This window comes from Cherax quadricarinatus, chromosome 24 (genome assembly GCF_038502225.1).
Source record: "Cherax quadricarinatus isolate ZL_2023a chromosome 24, ASM3850222v1, whole genome shotgun sequence".
NCBI lineage: Eukaryota > Metazoa > Arthropoda > Malacostraca > Decapoda > Parastacidae > Cherax > Cherax quadricarinatus.
In genome coordinates this window covers 10,968,312-10,985,890 of record NC_091315.1, presented here as the reverse complement: position 1 = coordinate 10,985,890, position 17,579 = coordinate 10,968,312, and the positions used below count along the sequence as shown (strand labels likewise).

Sequence of the window (17,579 nt, the reverse complement as noted above, 5' to 3'; positions counted from 1 at the left end):
TACGGTGTACAGTGTCTTGAATGATTCCGCCTGGAGTATCAGGTGCTTTGTTCTCAGGTTTGCCACGGGCGCCCATATGCCTGCAGCAGTTATCTGATTGATGTGTGCTTCCGGAGACATGCTCGGTGTTATGCTGCCCCCAAGATCTTTCCTCCTTGGTGAGGTTTTGCAGTCTTTGGCCACTAGCCTATACTCATCTGTGATCTTACTGTGCCCCTTCCTATCTTCATGACTTTTGCATTTAACAGGTCTGTTGAAGCCATTTGCTGGACCAGGTGTCCAGTCTGTCAGGTCTCTTTGAAGTCCTGTTAGTTCATCATCAGTTTTAATTACTCATGTACTCCATCAACCTGACAGGTTAGGTCCCAACTACCAATCATATCAGTTCACATACCTTTTAACCAGCATTTAGTTGGGACCTGGTGTTGTATATGATACTGACCATCAGCACATTAGAAACATTGATATATATGTCAGTGTTCTCTGATCATTGTGGTGCCCTTCCTGTATATGCGCCTGATGCTCTTAAGCTTCTGCGGTAATCTCTTGAGGAACTGTGTCAAAGCTCTGTTTGCAGTCCAAGAAGGTACAATCAACCCACCCTCATCTCTTGTCTTGTGTGTGTGGTGTGTGTGTGTGGGTGTCAATGTGAGAGGTGTGTGTGTGTGTGTGTGTGTGTGGCGCTGTGTGTGTCCTGCCTTGTGTGTGTGTGTGTGTGTGTGTGTGTGTGCGTGTGTGTGTGTGTGTGTGCGTGTGTGGGTGTGTGTGCATGTGTGGGTGTGTGGGTGTGTGTGTGTGTGTGTGTGTGGGTGTGTGTGTGGTGTGTGGTGTGTGTGGGTGTAATGTGAGTGTGTGTGTAGGTGTTGGTGTGTGTGTGTGTGGGGTGTGTGTGTGTGGGTGTGCGTCCTTGTGTGTATCATATATTTGTACGCTCATGCACATGTCCCGTGCGTGCGCCCTCGTGTGTGTGTGTGCGCGCGCGCGCTAGTGTGGGTGTATGATCATAATATTGTATTTATAACTCATTCTAGTGTGACCAGAGTGTGGACATATCAGTGGATTCATTGCTGTAATTTGTTGTGACTGTAACCATGTAGGGGTGAAGCTGATTCATTACCTCTGTAACTTGCCTGTGATTGGTGACCAGATCTACCTGGGTTCATTACCTTCCACAACCAACTAGTTCAGCTATCATAACTTTGGGGTCAATCCATGATTCATTATACTGTAATCTTTGACTACCGCCCCTGGGATGAGTGTAGGGGTGCTGTAAAAGATGTTAAATCAAAGTGTGTGTGTGTGTGTGTGTGTGTGTGTGTGTGTGTGTGTGTGTGTGGTGTGTGTGTGTGTGTGTGTGTGTGTGTGTGTGTGTGTCTGACCTGTGTGTAGTGTGTGACTCAACAATCAATATTTGCTCAATAACTCATTCGAGGTGTGACCGGGTGTGAAGTGTGAATTGCTCATTCTTTCTATAATTTGTTCCATGATTGTGGCAAAGAAATATAAACATGAAAATAACCATTCCTACAGAATTCATTACTGTTTTATGGCAGTGAGCTCATTGCAGCTGTACATCAGTTCATTCTCAAACTTTTTAGGGCCCAGTCCACATGGACCATATTGTTTGTGCTTGTCATGGTGTGACCAGACTTACCTGGAGATTCATTACCTTCAGTAAGTGTGAGTTCATTACCTTTGTAAATTGTGGGTTCTTACCAGCACAGCAAATTGTGAGTTCATTACCTCTGTAACACTCAGCTATCAAAACTTACAAGTCCAGTCTATGGACCAGTATATACCTTATTAATCTTTGCGACTACCGCCCACAGGATGGGTATAGAGGGTGCATAATAAACATAGTATTCTTCTTTATTGTGTGTGTGTGAGTGTGGTGTGTGTGTGTGTGTGTGTGTGTGTGTGTGTGTGTGTGTGTGTGTGTGTGTGTGTGTGTGTGTGTGTGTGTGTGTGTGTCTCCTTAATGTGTACTATTTGTCACTCATTACAATTGTGACCAGGTGTGGAGAGTGTAATTGCTCATTACTCTATAATTTATTCATGATTCCAGCATGCATGTATAGCAATAATGCTCATTCTTAATTCACTTTACCTTTATGTGCCTTGAGTTCATTACCTTTGTACCTAGTTCAGCCTTCAAACTTTGAGGCCCAGTCCTGGACCATTACATTGCCTCTGTAATCTCATAAATACTGCTTTGTGGCTTATCATGGTTGTGACCAGACCTGTGAGTTCATTACCTTTTATGATTAGTGATTCATTACCTTTAGCAAAATTGTGAGTTCATTGCTTTATTTGTAGGTGCTTGAGTTCATTGCCTCTGTAACTTGCTCAGCTATCAAAGTAACTTTGGAGTCAGTCACTGGACCAATTATATACCTCTATTAATCTTTTGACTCTCCACCTAGAGATGGAGTGTAAAGTCTGCATAATAAACATATTAAATAACTGAGTACATTGTTTGCAATGTAGTGACATTTCGTATCAGATCTGTCATTGTTAGGTGAAGATGAAGGTCAAGTGTATTCTCCAGTCTAACAGGCTCTTTTATTTGCTGGATTTAGTTGAATTTTATTGCAGAAGTTTAAGCTTGTGTGTGTGCGAGTTCTCGTCAGAGCTGCCCTCTTGGTGTATCACTGCAACAACATTATTTGCTATATTCCTCCATTTAGGTGTCTCAAGTTATGAAAATCCCAGGAGCAAGATGTTGGGAGCAGGAGTGGAAGATTTCCAGACAGTGGTCAATTTTATTTAGCTGTTTCCTGGAAATTGCCAGGACATTGCGTCCAGGCATATGGAGGCCTACCCAATGGCTGATTTTGAGTTCTCGTCTTTGCTGCTAAAACTTCCCACTGAAATCATTACCAGAGGCATTGGCAGTTCTGTGCAAATAAGTGACCTCTGCGATATGAGCCCAACCCTCCCCACTTTTATATATTCACTCCGTCCCCACGCGTCTGTATATGTAGTAACGCCTGGGATCCATATTTCGTTGTCAAATGATCCTTTATGTGGATCCTAGTAAGAGAAGCCATGAACATTGCATTTGCCTCTGCAAGCAGTCCACGGATGAAAGGTATTTTGTTGTTGTTCATTGCTGGCTTTAGACCCTGTAAATTTACAAAGAAAAGATGCCATCAGGCTGTGGTGGTATTGGTGAGCACTGGGAGGGACTTTTTCTGGTATGGCTGTCTGTATCTGTTGGTATGGGTGGAGAATATGCATCGACTTCTTAGTTTCCACTCCAGAAATATTTAAGATTTAGCGTACGATTCTGCCATTTCCTGCCAATTTCTTTACCCACCTTCCTCACTTTTTAAAACCCTCCTCCCTCTTGAGTGACTGTGCTTTAGGTTTTCCATGGCCTGGATGTTTTGTATCTTTTGTCACTTTAGATGGTGTGCCACCAGTAATTTAAGTTATAACATGCTTACTAATGTACCCAACTTCTGGGCCCCACAGAGCGTAAATTCCAGCATTAACATGTCCTAAAACACTTGATAGTTGTGACCAGGACCCACTGGCATAACTGAGCTAAAAATCTCTATAACTCATTCCCCCGTATCCCATTAAACCTATATCAATTGGTATGCTCAGGACTATAAAAATCTAGAGACTGACTGAAGCTGAGACTGCAGACACAGTCATCACTTTCATTCTCTGGGTGAAAACATCTTATCTCCCTGGCACACCTGCGTCCAGCTAACTACCATAGCTTACTAATCTCTTCTATCATACTGCAAAAACAACCCTAGACCTCCTCGATATCTGTGAGTTTCTTTAATTCACACGTATTTAGTCTCATTATGTCAGTCTAAGGGCTCATGTACATGTCTGAACCTCCCAATTATATTTGTGATCTGAGTATATGTTGTTTTTAAACATGAGTGACATTTCATATAGTGATTTTATAATATAATATAATATATAATATAATAGTTTTATATAATATGTAAACCCCACAATATCCTATAATATGTAAACCCAGCATTGTAATCTTTATAGAGAATAAACTTGATATGATTTGATTTGATTCTGTACCTACTGTTTCCTTTTCCCCTTCATTAAAACATCTGTTTTACCGAAAATTTCGCATAAAATAATTATTGTACCTACCTTAAATATCCATACATACTGAAAAAATCTTCAGATAATTTATATTCCATTAAATTATATTGTAGGTTCATAAATTACTTCCGCTCACCTTTGTTTAACTAAACAATTAAATGTTTTTATTTTTATGAATAATGTTGTAGCTTGTATCTTATAAACCAACATATGTAATTCTTACATCTAGGATAAGTTGTACCCTAATTATAATATTATTATTAATCTTTGTTATAATATTATTCACCTGAAATGACTCATATATTTTGTGTACTAGATCTATAGTGAAATGAAATATGTAATATAATATAAATATTTTTATTATTTTTATTGACACACTGGCCGATCCCCACCAAGGCAGGGTGGCCCGAAAAAGAAAAACTTTCACCATCATTCACTCCATCACTGTCTTGCCAGAAGGGTGCTTTACACTACAGTTTTTAAACTGCAACATTAACACCCCTCCTTCAGAGTGCAGACACTGTACTTCCCATCTCCAGGACTCAAGTCCGGCCTGCCGGTTTCCCTGAACCCCTTCATAAATGTTACTTTGCTCACACTCCAACAGCACGTCAAGTATTAAAAACTATTTGTCTCCATTCGCTCCTATCAAACACGCTCACGCATGCCCACTGGAAGTCCAAGCCCCTTGCACACAAAACCTCCTTTACCCCCTCCCTCCAACCTTTCCTAGGCCGACCCCTACCCCGCCTTCCTTCTGCTATAGACTGATACACTCTTGAAGTCATTCTGTTTCGCTCCATTATTTCTACATGTCCGAACCACCTCAACAACCCTTTCTCAGCCCTCTGGACAACAGTTTTGGCAATCCCGCACCTCCTCCTAACTTCCAAACTACGAATTCTCTGCATTATATTCACACCACACATTGCCCTCAGACATGACATCTCCACTGCCTCCAGCCTTCTCCTTGCTGCAACATTCATCACCCATGCTTCACACCCATATAAGAGCATTGGTAAAACTATACTCTCATACATTCCCCTCTTTGCCTCCAAGGACAAAGTTCTTTGTCTCCACAGACTCCTAAGTGCACCGCTCACCCTTTTCCCCTCATCAATTCTATGATTCACCTCATCTTTCATAGACCCATCTGCTGACACGTCCACTCCCAAATATCTGAATACATTCACCTCCTCCATACTCTCTCCCTCCAATCTGATATCCAATCTTTCATCACCTAATCTCTTTGTTATCCTCATAACCTTACTATTTCCTGTATTCACTTTATTTTCTTCTTTTACATACCCTACCAAATTCATCCACCAACCTCTGCAACTTCTCTTCAGAATCTCCCAAAAGCACAGTGTCATCAGCAAAGAGCAACTGTGACAACTCCCACTTTATGTATGATTCTTCATCTTTTAACTCCACACCTCTTGCCAAGACCCTCGCATTTACTTCTCTTACAACCCCATCTATAAATATATTAAACAATCGCGGTGACATCACACATCCTTGTCTAAGGCCTACTTTTACTGGGAAATAATCTCCCTCTTTCCTACATACTCGAACTTGAGCCTCACTGTCCTCGTAAAAACTCTTCACTGCTTTCAGTAACCTACCTCCTATACCATACACCTGCAACATCTGCCACATTGCCCCCCTATCCACCCAGTCATACGCCTTTTCCAAATCCATAAATGCCCCAAAAACCTCTTTAGCCTTATCTAAATACTGTTCACTTATATGTTTCACTCTAAACACCTGGTCCGCACACCCCGTACCTTTCCTAAAGCCTCCTTGTTTATCTGCTATCCTATTCTCCGTCTTACTCTTAATTCTTTCAATAACAACTCTACCATACACTTTACCAGGTATACTCAACAGAGTTATTCCCCTATAATTTTTGCACTCTCTTTTACCCCCTTTGCCTTTATACAAAGGAACTATGCATGCTCTCTGCCAATCTCTAGGTACCTTACCCTCTTCCATACATTTATTAAATAATAGCACCAACCACTCCAAAACTATATCCCTGCCTGCTTTTAACATTTCTATCTTTATCCCGTCAATCCCAGCTGCTTTACCCCGTTTCATTTTACCTACTGCCTCACGAACTTCCCCCACACTCACAACTGGCTCTTCCTCACTCCTACAAGATGTTATTCCTCCTTGCCCTATACACGAAATCACAGCTTCCCTATCTTCATCAACATTTAACAATTCCTCAAAATATTGCCTCCATCTTCCCAATACCTCTAACTCTCCATTTAATAACTCTCCTCTCATATTTTTAACTGACAAATCAATTTGTTCTCTAGGCTTCCTTAACTTGTTAATCTCAATCCAAAACTTTTTCTATTTTCAACAAAATTTGTTGATAACATCTCACTCACTCTCTCATTTGCTCTCTTTTTACATTGCTTCACCACTCTCTTAACCTCTCTCTTTTTCTCCATATACTCTTCCCTCCTTGCATCACTTCTACTCTGTAAAAACTTCTCATATGCTAACTTTTTCTCCCTTACTACTCTCTTTACATCATCATTTCACCAATCGCTCCTCTTCCCTCCCGCACCTACTTTCCTGTAACCACAAACTTCTGCTGAACACTCTAACACTACATTTTTAAACCTACCCCATACTTCTTCGACCCCATTGCCTATGCTCTCATTAGCTCATCTATCCTCCAATAGCTGTTTATATCTTACCCTAACTGCCTCCTCTTTTAGCTTATAAACCTTCACCTCTCTCTTCCCTGATGCTTCTATTCTCCTTGTATCCCATCTACCTTTTACTCTCAGTGTAGCTACAACTAAAAAGTGATCTGATATATCTGTGGCCCCTCTATAAACATGTACATCCTGAAGTCGACTCAACAGTCTTCTGTCTACCAATACATAATCCAACAAACTACTATCTTTTCGCCCCACATCATATCTTGTATACTTATTTATCCTCTTTTTCTTAAAATATGTATTACCTATAACTAAACCCCTTTCTATACAAAGTTCAATCAAAGGGCTCCCATTATCATTTACACCTGGCACCCCAAACTTACCCACCATACCCTCTCTAAAAGTTTCTCCTATTTTAGCATTTAGGCCACCTGCCACAATTACTCTCTCACTTGGTTCAAGGGTTCCTATACATTCACTTAACATCTCCCAAAATCTCTCTCTCTCCTCTACATTCATCTCTTCTCCAGGTGCATACATATTATATATTTGTTCTAGCTCATTTAGCTCATTCTAGAGACTGTTGACTGGCCTACAGAATTCTCCAAGGCCAATGGTATTGACGATTGGACAGACATTTTTCTTAACAAATTACTTAGACTATACAACAAACATTGTCCTATAAAAACGAAACAGATCACGAATGAACGGCTCGGTTGCCCATGGCTAACCAGCACCATTCTGAAATCCATTGATAAGAAACACCAATATGAAAAGCAATATAGACAGGGCTTAATGCACAAAGATATTCTTAAACACTATTCATCAGTTCTCACCAAAGTAATAAAGAAAGCCAAACAGCTGTACTACTCCAGCAGATTCACTGACACAAGAGAAGATATAAAAAAAGACCTGGAAAACACTTTCCCAGATTCTGGGGACCCACAAACTAAAAAAAAAAAAGAATATTGTCCTAACCAAACCTAACGAAACACCACTGCATCCCACTGAAACAGCTAACAAGATAAACGACTTCTTCTCAACCATAGGATCTAATCTTGCCAGTAAAATCCCACTTACCAACGCCCATGCTTGGGACTATCTAGATGGGAATTTCCCAAATTCCTTCTATCTTATACCAACTGAGCCCACCGAAGTCACTGAGATTATTAAGTCACTTAAAAATAACTCAGGGAACCTGTCTCATGTCCCATCATTATTGTACAAGCGAGCAGCCCATGTCCTTCCGCATGCTATTTCATTACTTTTTAACAAGTCACTAGAAACTAGCACCTTCCCGAAACTACTCAAGACAGCAAGAGTTAAACCAATACATAAAGGTGGTGACCCTATAGATGTAAACAACTATAGGCCAATATCAAACTTACCATTGCCATCCAAAATCTTCGAGAAACTCATACACAGGAGACTATTCATTTATAATGGCACAAAACATACTCAACCCCTGCCAATTTGGATTCAGGAAAAATAAAAGCACTAATGATGCAATTGTAAAAATGCTAGATCTGCTTTACACAGCATTGGAAAATAAGGAATATCCATTAGGAATTTTTATTGACCTAAGAAAAGCTTTTGACACAGTAGACCACGGCATCCTACTCCACAAACTTGACCGTTATGGTATAAGAGGCGATGCGCGTGCATATTTCAAATCCTACCTTACTAATAGGTATCAGTATGTCACCATTAAAGACACAGCATCATCAACACGGCCACTTAATACTGGAGTTCCGCAGGGAAGTGTGCTTGGACCCCTGATCTTCCTCATTTACATCAATGATCTTCCAAACGTATCCCAACACTTGAAACCCATTCTCTTTGCTCACGACACGACTTATGACATCTCTCACCCTAATCTTGCCACCCTCAACACCATTGTTAATGAGGAGCTGCTCAAAATATCAACTTGGATGACAGTCAATAAACTTACACTTAACACTGACAAAACCTACTATATTATGTTTGGTAGCAGAGCAGGTGCTGCACAACTAAACATTATGATTAACAGCACTCTAATTGCCAGACATAATGAGGGCAAATTCCTAGGCCTATACCTTGACAACAACCTGAATTTCAGCACCCATATCCAACACATATCAAAAAAAGTATCCAAAACAGTTGGGATCCTCTCCAAGATACGATACTACATGCCGCAAAATGCCCTTCTCACACTATACCATTCACTCATTTATCCATACCTCACCTATGCTATTTGTGCTTGGGGATCAACTGCAGCAATACACCTAAAGCCAATAATAACTCAACAAAAAGCCGCAGTAAGAATAATCACTAAATCCCATCCCTGGCAACAGGACCTTAAATTCCAATACTAACTTTGACCTAAAACGCTTTCTTGATAGTTGTGACAGAACCTACAGGCATAACACCAGACACAAACATCTCGAAGACATTCCCCGTGTCCGACTAAATCTATACAAAAATTCAATGTATGTCAAAGGCCCTAAAATCTGGAACACCCTACCTGAGAACTCTAGAACTGCAGACACATTCATCACCTTCAAAACTACCGTTAGAAAACATCTTATCTCCCTGATACATCCCGTCAACTAACTACATAAAAACCACCTGGTGGTTCACACTTACACTCACTCGCTCTCCCATTTGACTATAAGCACAGAAATACGTATCTTAATCTTAAAATAATGATTCCTAACTAGTCACAAGTTTGCCTGTGATACTCCAATATAGAAACTATGTATTGTGCCAAAACAAAAGCATTCACATTGCTAAACTCGCAAACTAGTATTTAGTCACTTAGTATTTAGTCACTTAGTATTTAGTCAACTTACTCCACAATTTGTAATAATTTAGGGTTAAGAATTAATCTAAGTTTGCCCGAAATGCACGAAACTTACTTACTTATGCCTAGCCATGCTAGGTGTTCTAGTGGCCCCCTCTGTAATTAGTATTTTATTACATGTAAACCACACAATAACCAAAATCTGTAAACCCCGCATTGTAATCCTTATAGAGAATAAACTTTGATTTGATTTGATCTGATTTGATAATAACTTTGAAGAATGCGAGGAATAACTGGATGATGTAGGATAATATATAGCACTATATTCAATTAGGACAGAATATGCAAGTAATAACTCTTAATTAAAACAAAGCTGAAAAGTTTTATCAAACAGAATAAAAGTGATATAAAGGTGAAGTACTGTGCTAGATAAATTTTAAAAGGGTTAAGAATGTAGCATGAGAGTATTGGGTTCCGTCAACACAAGTCAGTAATATCGAAGAATCATTAGAGGAAAAATGTCTGCACCGACCAGTGAGCAAAGTAAAGTTAAACGTAAGTGTAGTCTTTGTGACCTTATTCTCTGGCGAGTAATCTTTTCTTGCAAACTCTACAACTTTGTAGCTTGCGTGCACGAATTAACAAGCGTTTCTAAGATCACTTAACAAAGTAAACACTGTACTGGTGCTGGTAGAAAAGTGTGACTCATTATCTATTGTTATGAACACTCCGGAAGTATCGTGATGTATATAGATAATAATAATAATAATTTTTGTTTCTACAAGTACATGTACAAGGTATACAGTCCTAGCTGACATCAGTGGCATACTACTATATAGAAAGCCACTTATTATGTAGAGCATTTGGGGTAAATTAGGTCAATTTTGTCCCAGGATGCGACCCACACCAGTCTACTAACACCCAGGTACCTATTTTACTGATGAGTGAACAAGGACAGCAGGTGTCTTAAGGAAGTACGTTATAATACAATGGCATAATGACAAGAATGGGAATATCACACAATTTTAGGTTAATGGCATTTATTGAGAAAACTTTTCGTCCATTAGGTGGACATAACTTCAATGAATGGCATAAATCGCATATTGCATCTTGTATTCCCTAAAGGGAATTGGCATAAATTATTTAGAAAGCCAATTAGTTGATAAATAAATTTGATAAATGTTGGTTCCTTGATGTCAGTAAGTGGCTCTTGATCGAAGGAGTTGAACCTGTTCTCCCCTTCCTTGGATCGAACCTGAATTCCCCCCATTTCCAAGCACTGTATGACCCCTATGGGTTTAATGCTACGCCTCATGAGTGTAATAATGATGTACAATAAGACCACGTATCTGCGGGGAATATTATTATTATTATAATTGTTTATTTCCTTGCAAGTTTACAATGTGGTTGACATATTGTAAGAAGTATTTCTACATAGGTAGTTCACAGTGAGGGTTTACAATGATTTATTGTGGAAAGAGAGCCACTATCATGCCTTGGCATTACAGGCAGTTTAAACTTAATAGATTACTGATTACTTAACATTAGTTCTACAAAACATAATTTGATCAGGTTGCACTAATTATACAATAGGTTATACATCTATTAAATATATGTTCTTCAACATTTGCATTAGTCTAAAATATGAGAATTTATTGTACTTTGAGCATATGCTAAAGGAGTGACACAGTGAGCAGTCATATTTTGAGGTGGTGGAGAGTGATTTGGTAGCTTTGTAGGTCAAGTCAAGTACTGAGTATCTAGTTTTGGGTGAGTAGATGGTTTTTAAGAAGTCTTGAATTGATATACAGACAGGGTTCCTTTGGCATTCACTAGTAATGAATTCCAAATTTTTGGGCCCCTCTATGTGAATAGAGCTTTTACATAGTGTGAGATGGACTCAGGGAACATCAAAGAGTGATCTTTGCCTTGTGTTATGGTTGTGTGTCCTATTAAGGTTGGTAAGAATAAATTTGAACAGAGGGTTTATATTTAAGTGAAGTGTTCTATGTACATATGTAGTAGGCACAATAATAAGTATGGATGTGTTGTAAGGTGAGTAAGTTTAGACTTTTGAATATTGGTGGAGTATGCTGTCTGGAGTGAGAATTTGTTATTCTAACTGCAGCCTTTTGCTGGGTTATTAGTGGTCTGAGATGATTTTTTGTTGTTGAGCCCAATGCACAAATTCCATAGGTGAGATAGGGGTAAATGAGCGAGTGATACAGGGCAAGGAGAGCTGGTTGTGGAACATAGTACCGTATCTAGAGATTTTCTTTGAAATTTGTTGTACACGTATATGTGTCTGAAATTTGAGGCTACTGTCAAGGTGGCTTCCTTAGAATTTTCCCTCTGTGAGTCTTGTGACAGGTGATCCATTTATCATCATGTTAAGTGGAACATTTGTAGCTCTGTTTCCAAACTGACTGAAATAGGTTTTGTCAATATTGAGAGTAAGCTTGTTAGTCATCATCCAGGTAGATATTTTATGTAATTCAGCATTTACAGTGTTGGCTAGTATGACTGGGCTTGGGTGAGAGATGACGTATGTAGTGTCATCTGCAAATAATATGGGTTTGAGTAGGTAAGACACATATGCAACAGTTAGGTATCTTTATTATGAAACGTTTCGCCTACACAGTAGGCTTCTTCAGTCAAGTACAGAAAAGTTGATAGAAGCAGAAGATACTTGAAGACGATGTAATCAGTCCATCACCCTTAAAGTTTTGAGGTGGTCAGTCCCTCAGTCTGGAGAAGAGCATTGTTCCATAGTATGAAACAATATGGAGAAGAAGTGACAGGACGGAGCCTTTTTATAGCGCCGAGAGGTGAGACGTAGGCCACTAGGAGAGGTAAGAACTCAGATGTTGAAAGGTCAGGTCCCTCTCAAATCCAGCCCCTCTCACTAGTGGAAGTTGTTGAAGTTGATTGCAGGTCTGTACCAAGATACCCTTGTGTTGCAGTGTCTGACAGATTGAACATTAAAATGGTATAAAATACCGACAGGTTGTTAGGTAAGACACATATGCAACAGTTAGGTATCTTTATTATGAAACGTTTCGCCTACACAGTAGGCTTCTTCAGTCAAGTACAGAAAAGTTGATAGAAGCAGAAGATACTTGAAGACGATGTAATCAGTCCATCACCCTTAAAGTTTTGAGGTGGTCAGTCCCTCAGTCTGGAGAAGAGCATTGTTCCATAGTATGAAACAATATGGAGAAGAAGTGACAGGACGGAGCCTTTTTATAGCGCCGAGAGGTGAGACGTAGGCCACTAGGAGAGGTAAGAACTCAGATGTTGAAAGGTCAGGTCCCTCTCAAATCCAGCCCCTCTCACTAGTGGAAGTTGTTGAAGTTGATTGCAGGTCTGTACCAAGATACCCTTGTGTTGCAGTGTCTGACAGATTGAACATTAAAATGGTATAAAATACCGACAGGTTGTTAGGTAAGACACATATGCAACAGTTAGGTATCTTTATTATGAAACGTTTCGCCTACACAGTAGGCTTCTTCAGTCAAGTACAGAAAAGTTGATAGAAGCAGAAGATACTTGAAGACGATGTAATCAGTCCATCACCCTTAAAGTTTTGAGGTGGTCAGTCCCTCAGTCTGGAGAAGAGCATTGTTCCATAGTATGAAACAATATGGAGAAGAAGTGACAGGATGGAGCCTTTTTATAGCGCCGAGAGGTGAGACGTAGGCCACTAGGAGAGGTAAGAACTCAGATGTTGAAAGGTCAGGTCCCTCTCAAATCCAGCCCCTCTCACTAGTGTTGAAGTTGCAGGTTGAAGTTGATTGAACAGGTCTGTACAGTTAGGTATCAAGATACCCAGTTGTGGTACAGACCTGCAATCAACTTCAACAACTTCCACTAGTGAGAGGGGCTGGATTTGAGAGGGACCTGACCTTTCAACATCTGAGTTCTTACCTCTCCTAGTGGCCTACGTCTCACCTCTCGGCGCTATAAAAAGGCTCCATCCTGTCACTTCTTCTCCATATTGTTTCATACTATGGAACAATGCTCTTCTCCAGACTGAGGGACTGACCACCTCAAAACTTTAAGGGTGATGGACTGATTACATCGTCTTCAAGTATCTTCTGCTTCTATCAACTTTTCTGTACTTGACTGAAGAAGCCTACTGTGTAGGCGAAACGTTTCATAATAAAGATACCTAACTGTTGCATATGTGTCTTACCTAACAACCTGTCGGTATTTTATACCATTTTAATGTTCAATCTGTCAGACACTGCAACACAAGGGTATCTTGGTACAGACCTGCAATCAACTTCAACAACTTCCACTAGTGAGAGGGGCTGGATTTGAGAGGGACCTGACCTTTCAACATCTGAGTTCTTACCTCTCCTAGTGGCCTACGTCTCACCTCTCGGCGCTATAAAAAGGCTCCATCCTGTCACTTCTTCTCCATATTGTTTCATACTATGGAACAATGCTTTTCTCCAGACTGAGGGACTGACCACCTCAAAACTTTAAGGGTGATGGACTGATTACATCGTCTTCAAGTATCTTCTGCTTCTATCAACTTTTCTGTACTTGACTGAAGAAGCCTACTGTGTAGGCGAAACGTTTCATAATAAAGATACCTAACTGTTGCATATGTGTCTTACCTAACAACCTGTCGGTATTTTATACCATTTTAATGTTCAATGGGTTTGAGTAGTTGAGATGTATTTGGTAGGTCATTGATGTAAATGAGAAAGAGTAGTGGGCCAAGGACACTTCCCTGTGGGATCCCAACTGTAATTGGTTGTGTGGAAAAGTTAGCTCCATTTGTGTACACACATTGGCTTCTGTTGCTAAGGTATGACTTTAGGTAGTTGAGGGAGTGCCCTCTTATACCTTAGTGCGTTAATTTTATATGCAGCAAATCATGGTCAGCTGTATCAAAAGCAATGAAGATTCCCAGTGGGACTTCTTTTTTCTCGAGAGCGGTGTATATTAGTTCTATCATGTGTATAATAACATCATTCGTGTTTTTATTAGGCCTGAATCCAAACTGACAGGGGTTGAGTATGTTGTGGGAGATGAGGTAGGAATAGATCTGCCTATGAATTAATTTTTCAGAGATTTTAGAGAGAAGGGGTAAGTTAGATATTGGCCTGTACGTAGTTATTCAGTTCTGCTTGATCTCGTTTGTGGATTGGGGTGATCCCTGCTATTTTGAGAATTGATGGGAAGGTGGAGGATTCGATGGATTTGTTAAAGAGAGTTGCAATAATTGGTGACAGTACTTGAGAAGCTTTTTTGTACATAAAAGGTGGTAAGTTACTTAAATCTCCTGCCTTATTTTTAACCCTTAAACTGTCCAAACGTAGATCTACGTTGACGTGTGTAGAGCTCTGACCTTCATTTTCTCCATTTGAAAGCATGTAAAATCGGACGTAGATCTACGTTCGGAGCACTACGCACGTCATTGTAGATCTACGTTTGGACAGTTTAAGGGTTAAGTGTGTTGATGATGAACGAGACTTCTTTTGGGCTGATTGGAGCTAGGAATAGTGCATTCGGGTAGGTGCCAGTGAGGTAGTCTTTTGGTGGGGTGTTTGAGCTTGGGATTCTGCTCGCTATGGTGGAGAAGAAAACATTGAGTCTTTTTGCTGTTTCATTCGGTGGGAGTAGGGGTTCGTTTGGTTTTGTTAGTTTCATTGTTTTGTTTTTGGATATCTTTTTAGTTCCTAGAATTTCAGATAAGGTTTTCCAGGCCTTTTTCATATCACCTTTTAAGTTATGTAATCTGTTCTCATAATACAATTTTTTTTTTTTTTTTTTTTTACCTTAGGCTGGTTAGGATTCATTAGTAACATTTAGTTTGATCCCTGGTTATTTGCCCCATTTCATACTGTTTTTCATATAGGTGCTCTTTATTAATGGATTTGAGGATGCTGGGTGTTAGCCAGGGATTGTTCAGTCTCTTAGTTGTGACCTGTTTAGTGTTTTAGGGCAGTGCATGTTATAGATGTATTTGGTCTTTTTTAGAAAATTATTAATACATTCATCAGTACCTCTGTAAATTTCTAGCTCGTTGTGCCAGTCAGTGTTTGTCATTGCTGTTATAAAGTTATTAATAGCTGTCTCATTATGTAGTATGAAGGTAACTTTAGTAGTGTCTTGGGGCAATTTACCTAGGTTGGTTATGAGAAAGGTAGGGTAGTGGTCTGTGATTATGCCTGATTTTAAAGGGGATATGGTGTTAGTCCAGATGTGGTCTATAAGGAGATACTAGTCTCCGAGATTCTTGTAGGTTTTGTTACTGTTGGTAGTAGCAAGCAGTTGCTCAGTGTTTGCGAATTCAGTTACTTGTGGGTCCTGGTCATGCAGGAGATTTATATTGAAGTTGCCTGTGAGCAACTAGTGGTCTTTGTTTGTGTGTGCATCAGTTATCATGCTTCCTAATTTTTCACTAATTTGGTAAATGTTTGACTGTGGTACTTTGTAGATGTCTATCACTGTGAGAGGTTTCTGTAGGTCTTTGGATTTAAATTTAGCTATAGTAATATGTTCTCCATGTTCATCCCTTGTGCAAGTATTATTGATACATTCAAACTGATCTGAATAGTATATAGGTGTGCCACCCCCTTGCTGGTTTGGCCTACAGTTGTGTATGGCTGTATAACCAGTAATGGCATAGACATCTGTAGTACCAGGCTTTAGCCAGGTTTCAGTGAGAGTAATGATAGACATACTGGTATGCAGGGAATTCAGTAATGCTGTGAGGTCATCGTAATGTTTGCTCAAAGATCTGATATTGTAATTAAAGACTGTTATGTTACTGTTGGTTCTGAGTAGTGTCTTTGCTCGTTTTGCTGTGTAATAATTACAGTTGCTGTTAGATTCATGTAAGTCATTTAATAAGAGGTTGATATCAGGATCAATGCTTGTAATCATAAGACTGAGTGTGATTCTGTAACTAGACTTAAGACAATGCTAAACTTAATAATATGATACTTAACAAATTAATCTTACTAGTTAATGGATTATAACAAGTAACTATAAAACACAGAGATATAGTTACCTCATATTATGGTACAATTTCGATTATTCAATATTGTTGATTGAGAATATAAAACAGATATATAGCTAACTCTTTTTATGGTACAATTTTGATGATTCAATATTGAACTGGTTATAGTATTATAGTTTGATTAAAATTATTGATTGAGAATAGAGTTAGTTTACTGAACACAATAAATTTGCTTGGTACTGGAATTGGTATTAAAATAAAAATTCTGCGGGTAATGGTAATGTTCCAAGGCCCTGGCACTGATATTGAAACTGCAGATAGTAGCAAACCCTGTATATAAGTCGTTTTTCGTTTACGTACCTATCATAAAGTTTGATTAATTATGCACAAGATGGGAAGCACTTCCAACATCACTACCTTCGCACTTTGATGCCATTACAGTGGACCCTCGCCTAACGATGGCATCACATAACGTTAAATCTGCCTAGCGATACATTTTAATGCAAAAATTTTGCCTCGCCTAGTGCTAAAAAACTCGCTCAACGCAATTCGTATGAGACGCGTCCACGTGCAGCCTGAGCCAGCTTCACTTGTTCCGCAGGTGGCAGTGTTTACAAGCCAGCCTCCGCGGTCACATCCAAGCATACAATCGGAACATTTTGTATTATCACAGCGTTTTTAGTGATTTCACCTGCAAAATAAGTGACCATGGGCCCCAAGAAATTTTCTAGTGCCAACCCTACAGGAATAAGGGTGAGAATTACTAAGGATATGAAGAAAGAGATCATTGCTAAGTATGAAAGTGGAGTGCGTGTCTCCGAGCTGGCCAGGTTGTATAGTAAACCCCAATCAACCATCGCTACTATTGTGGCCAAGAAAACGGTAATCAAGGAAGCTGTTCTTGTCAAAGGTGCAACTTTGTTTTCAAAACAGAGATTGCAAGTGATAGAAGATGTTGAGAGACTGTTATTGGTGTGGATAAATGAAAAACAGATAGCAGGAGAGAGCATCTCTCAAGCGATCATATGTGAAAAGGCTAGGAAGTTGCATGAGG

The 17,579-nt window shown here is 39.6% G+C and overlaps 1 protein-coding gene across 1 annotated transcript in view; it reads left to right on the top strand.

Moving 5' to 3' along the window:
- Positions 1 to 9,981: 9,981 nt before the first annotated feature.
- The window catches only part of Cdc50 (cell cycle control protein 50A), a 76,852-nt gene continuing 69,254 nt past the window's right edge, over positions 9,982 to 17,579 (top strand). The window contains exon 1 of the mRNA XM_070088172.1: positions 9,982 to 10,101. Coding sequence (XP_069944273.1) covers positions 10,065 to 10,101 — 37 coding nt within the window. The 5' untranslated portion in view covers positions 9,982 to 10,064. The remainder of the gene's footprint in view (positions 10,102 to 17,579) is intronic.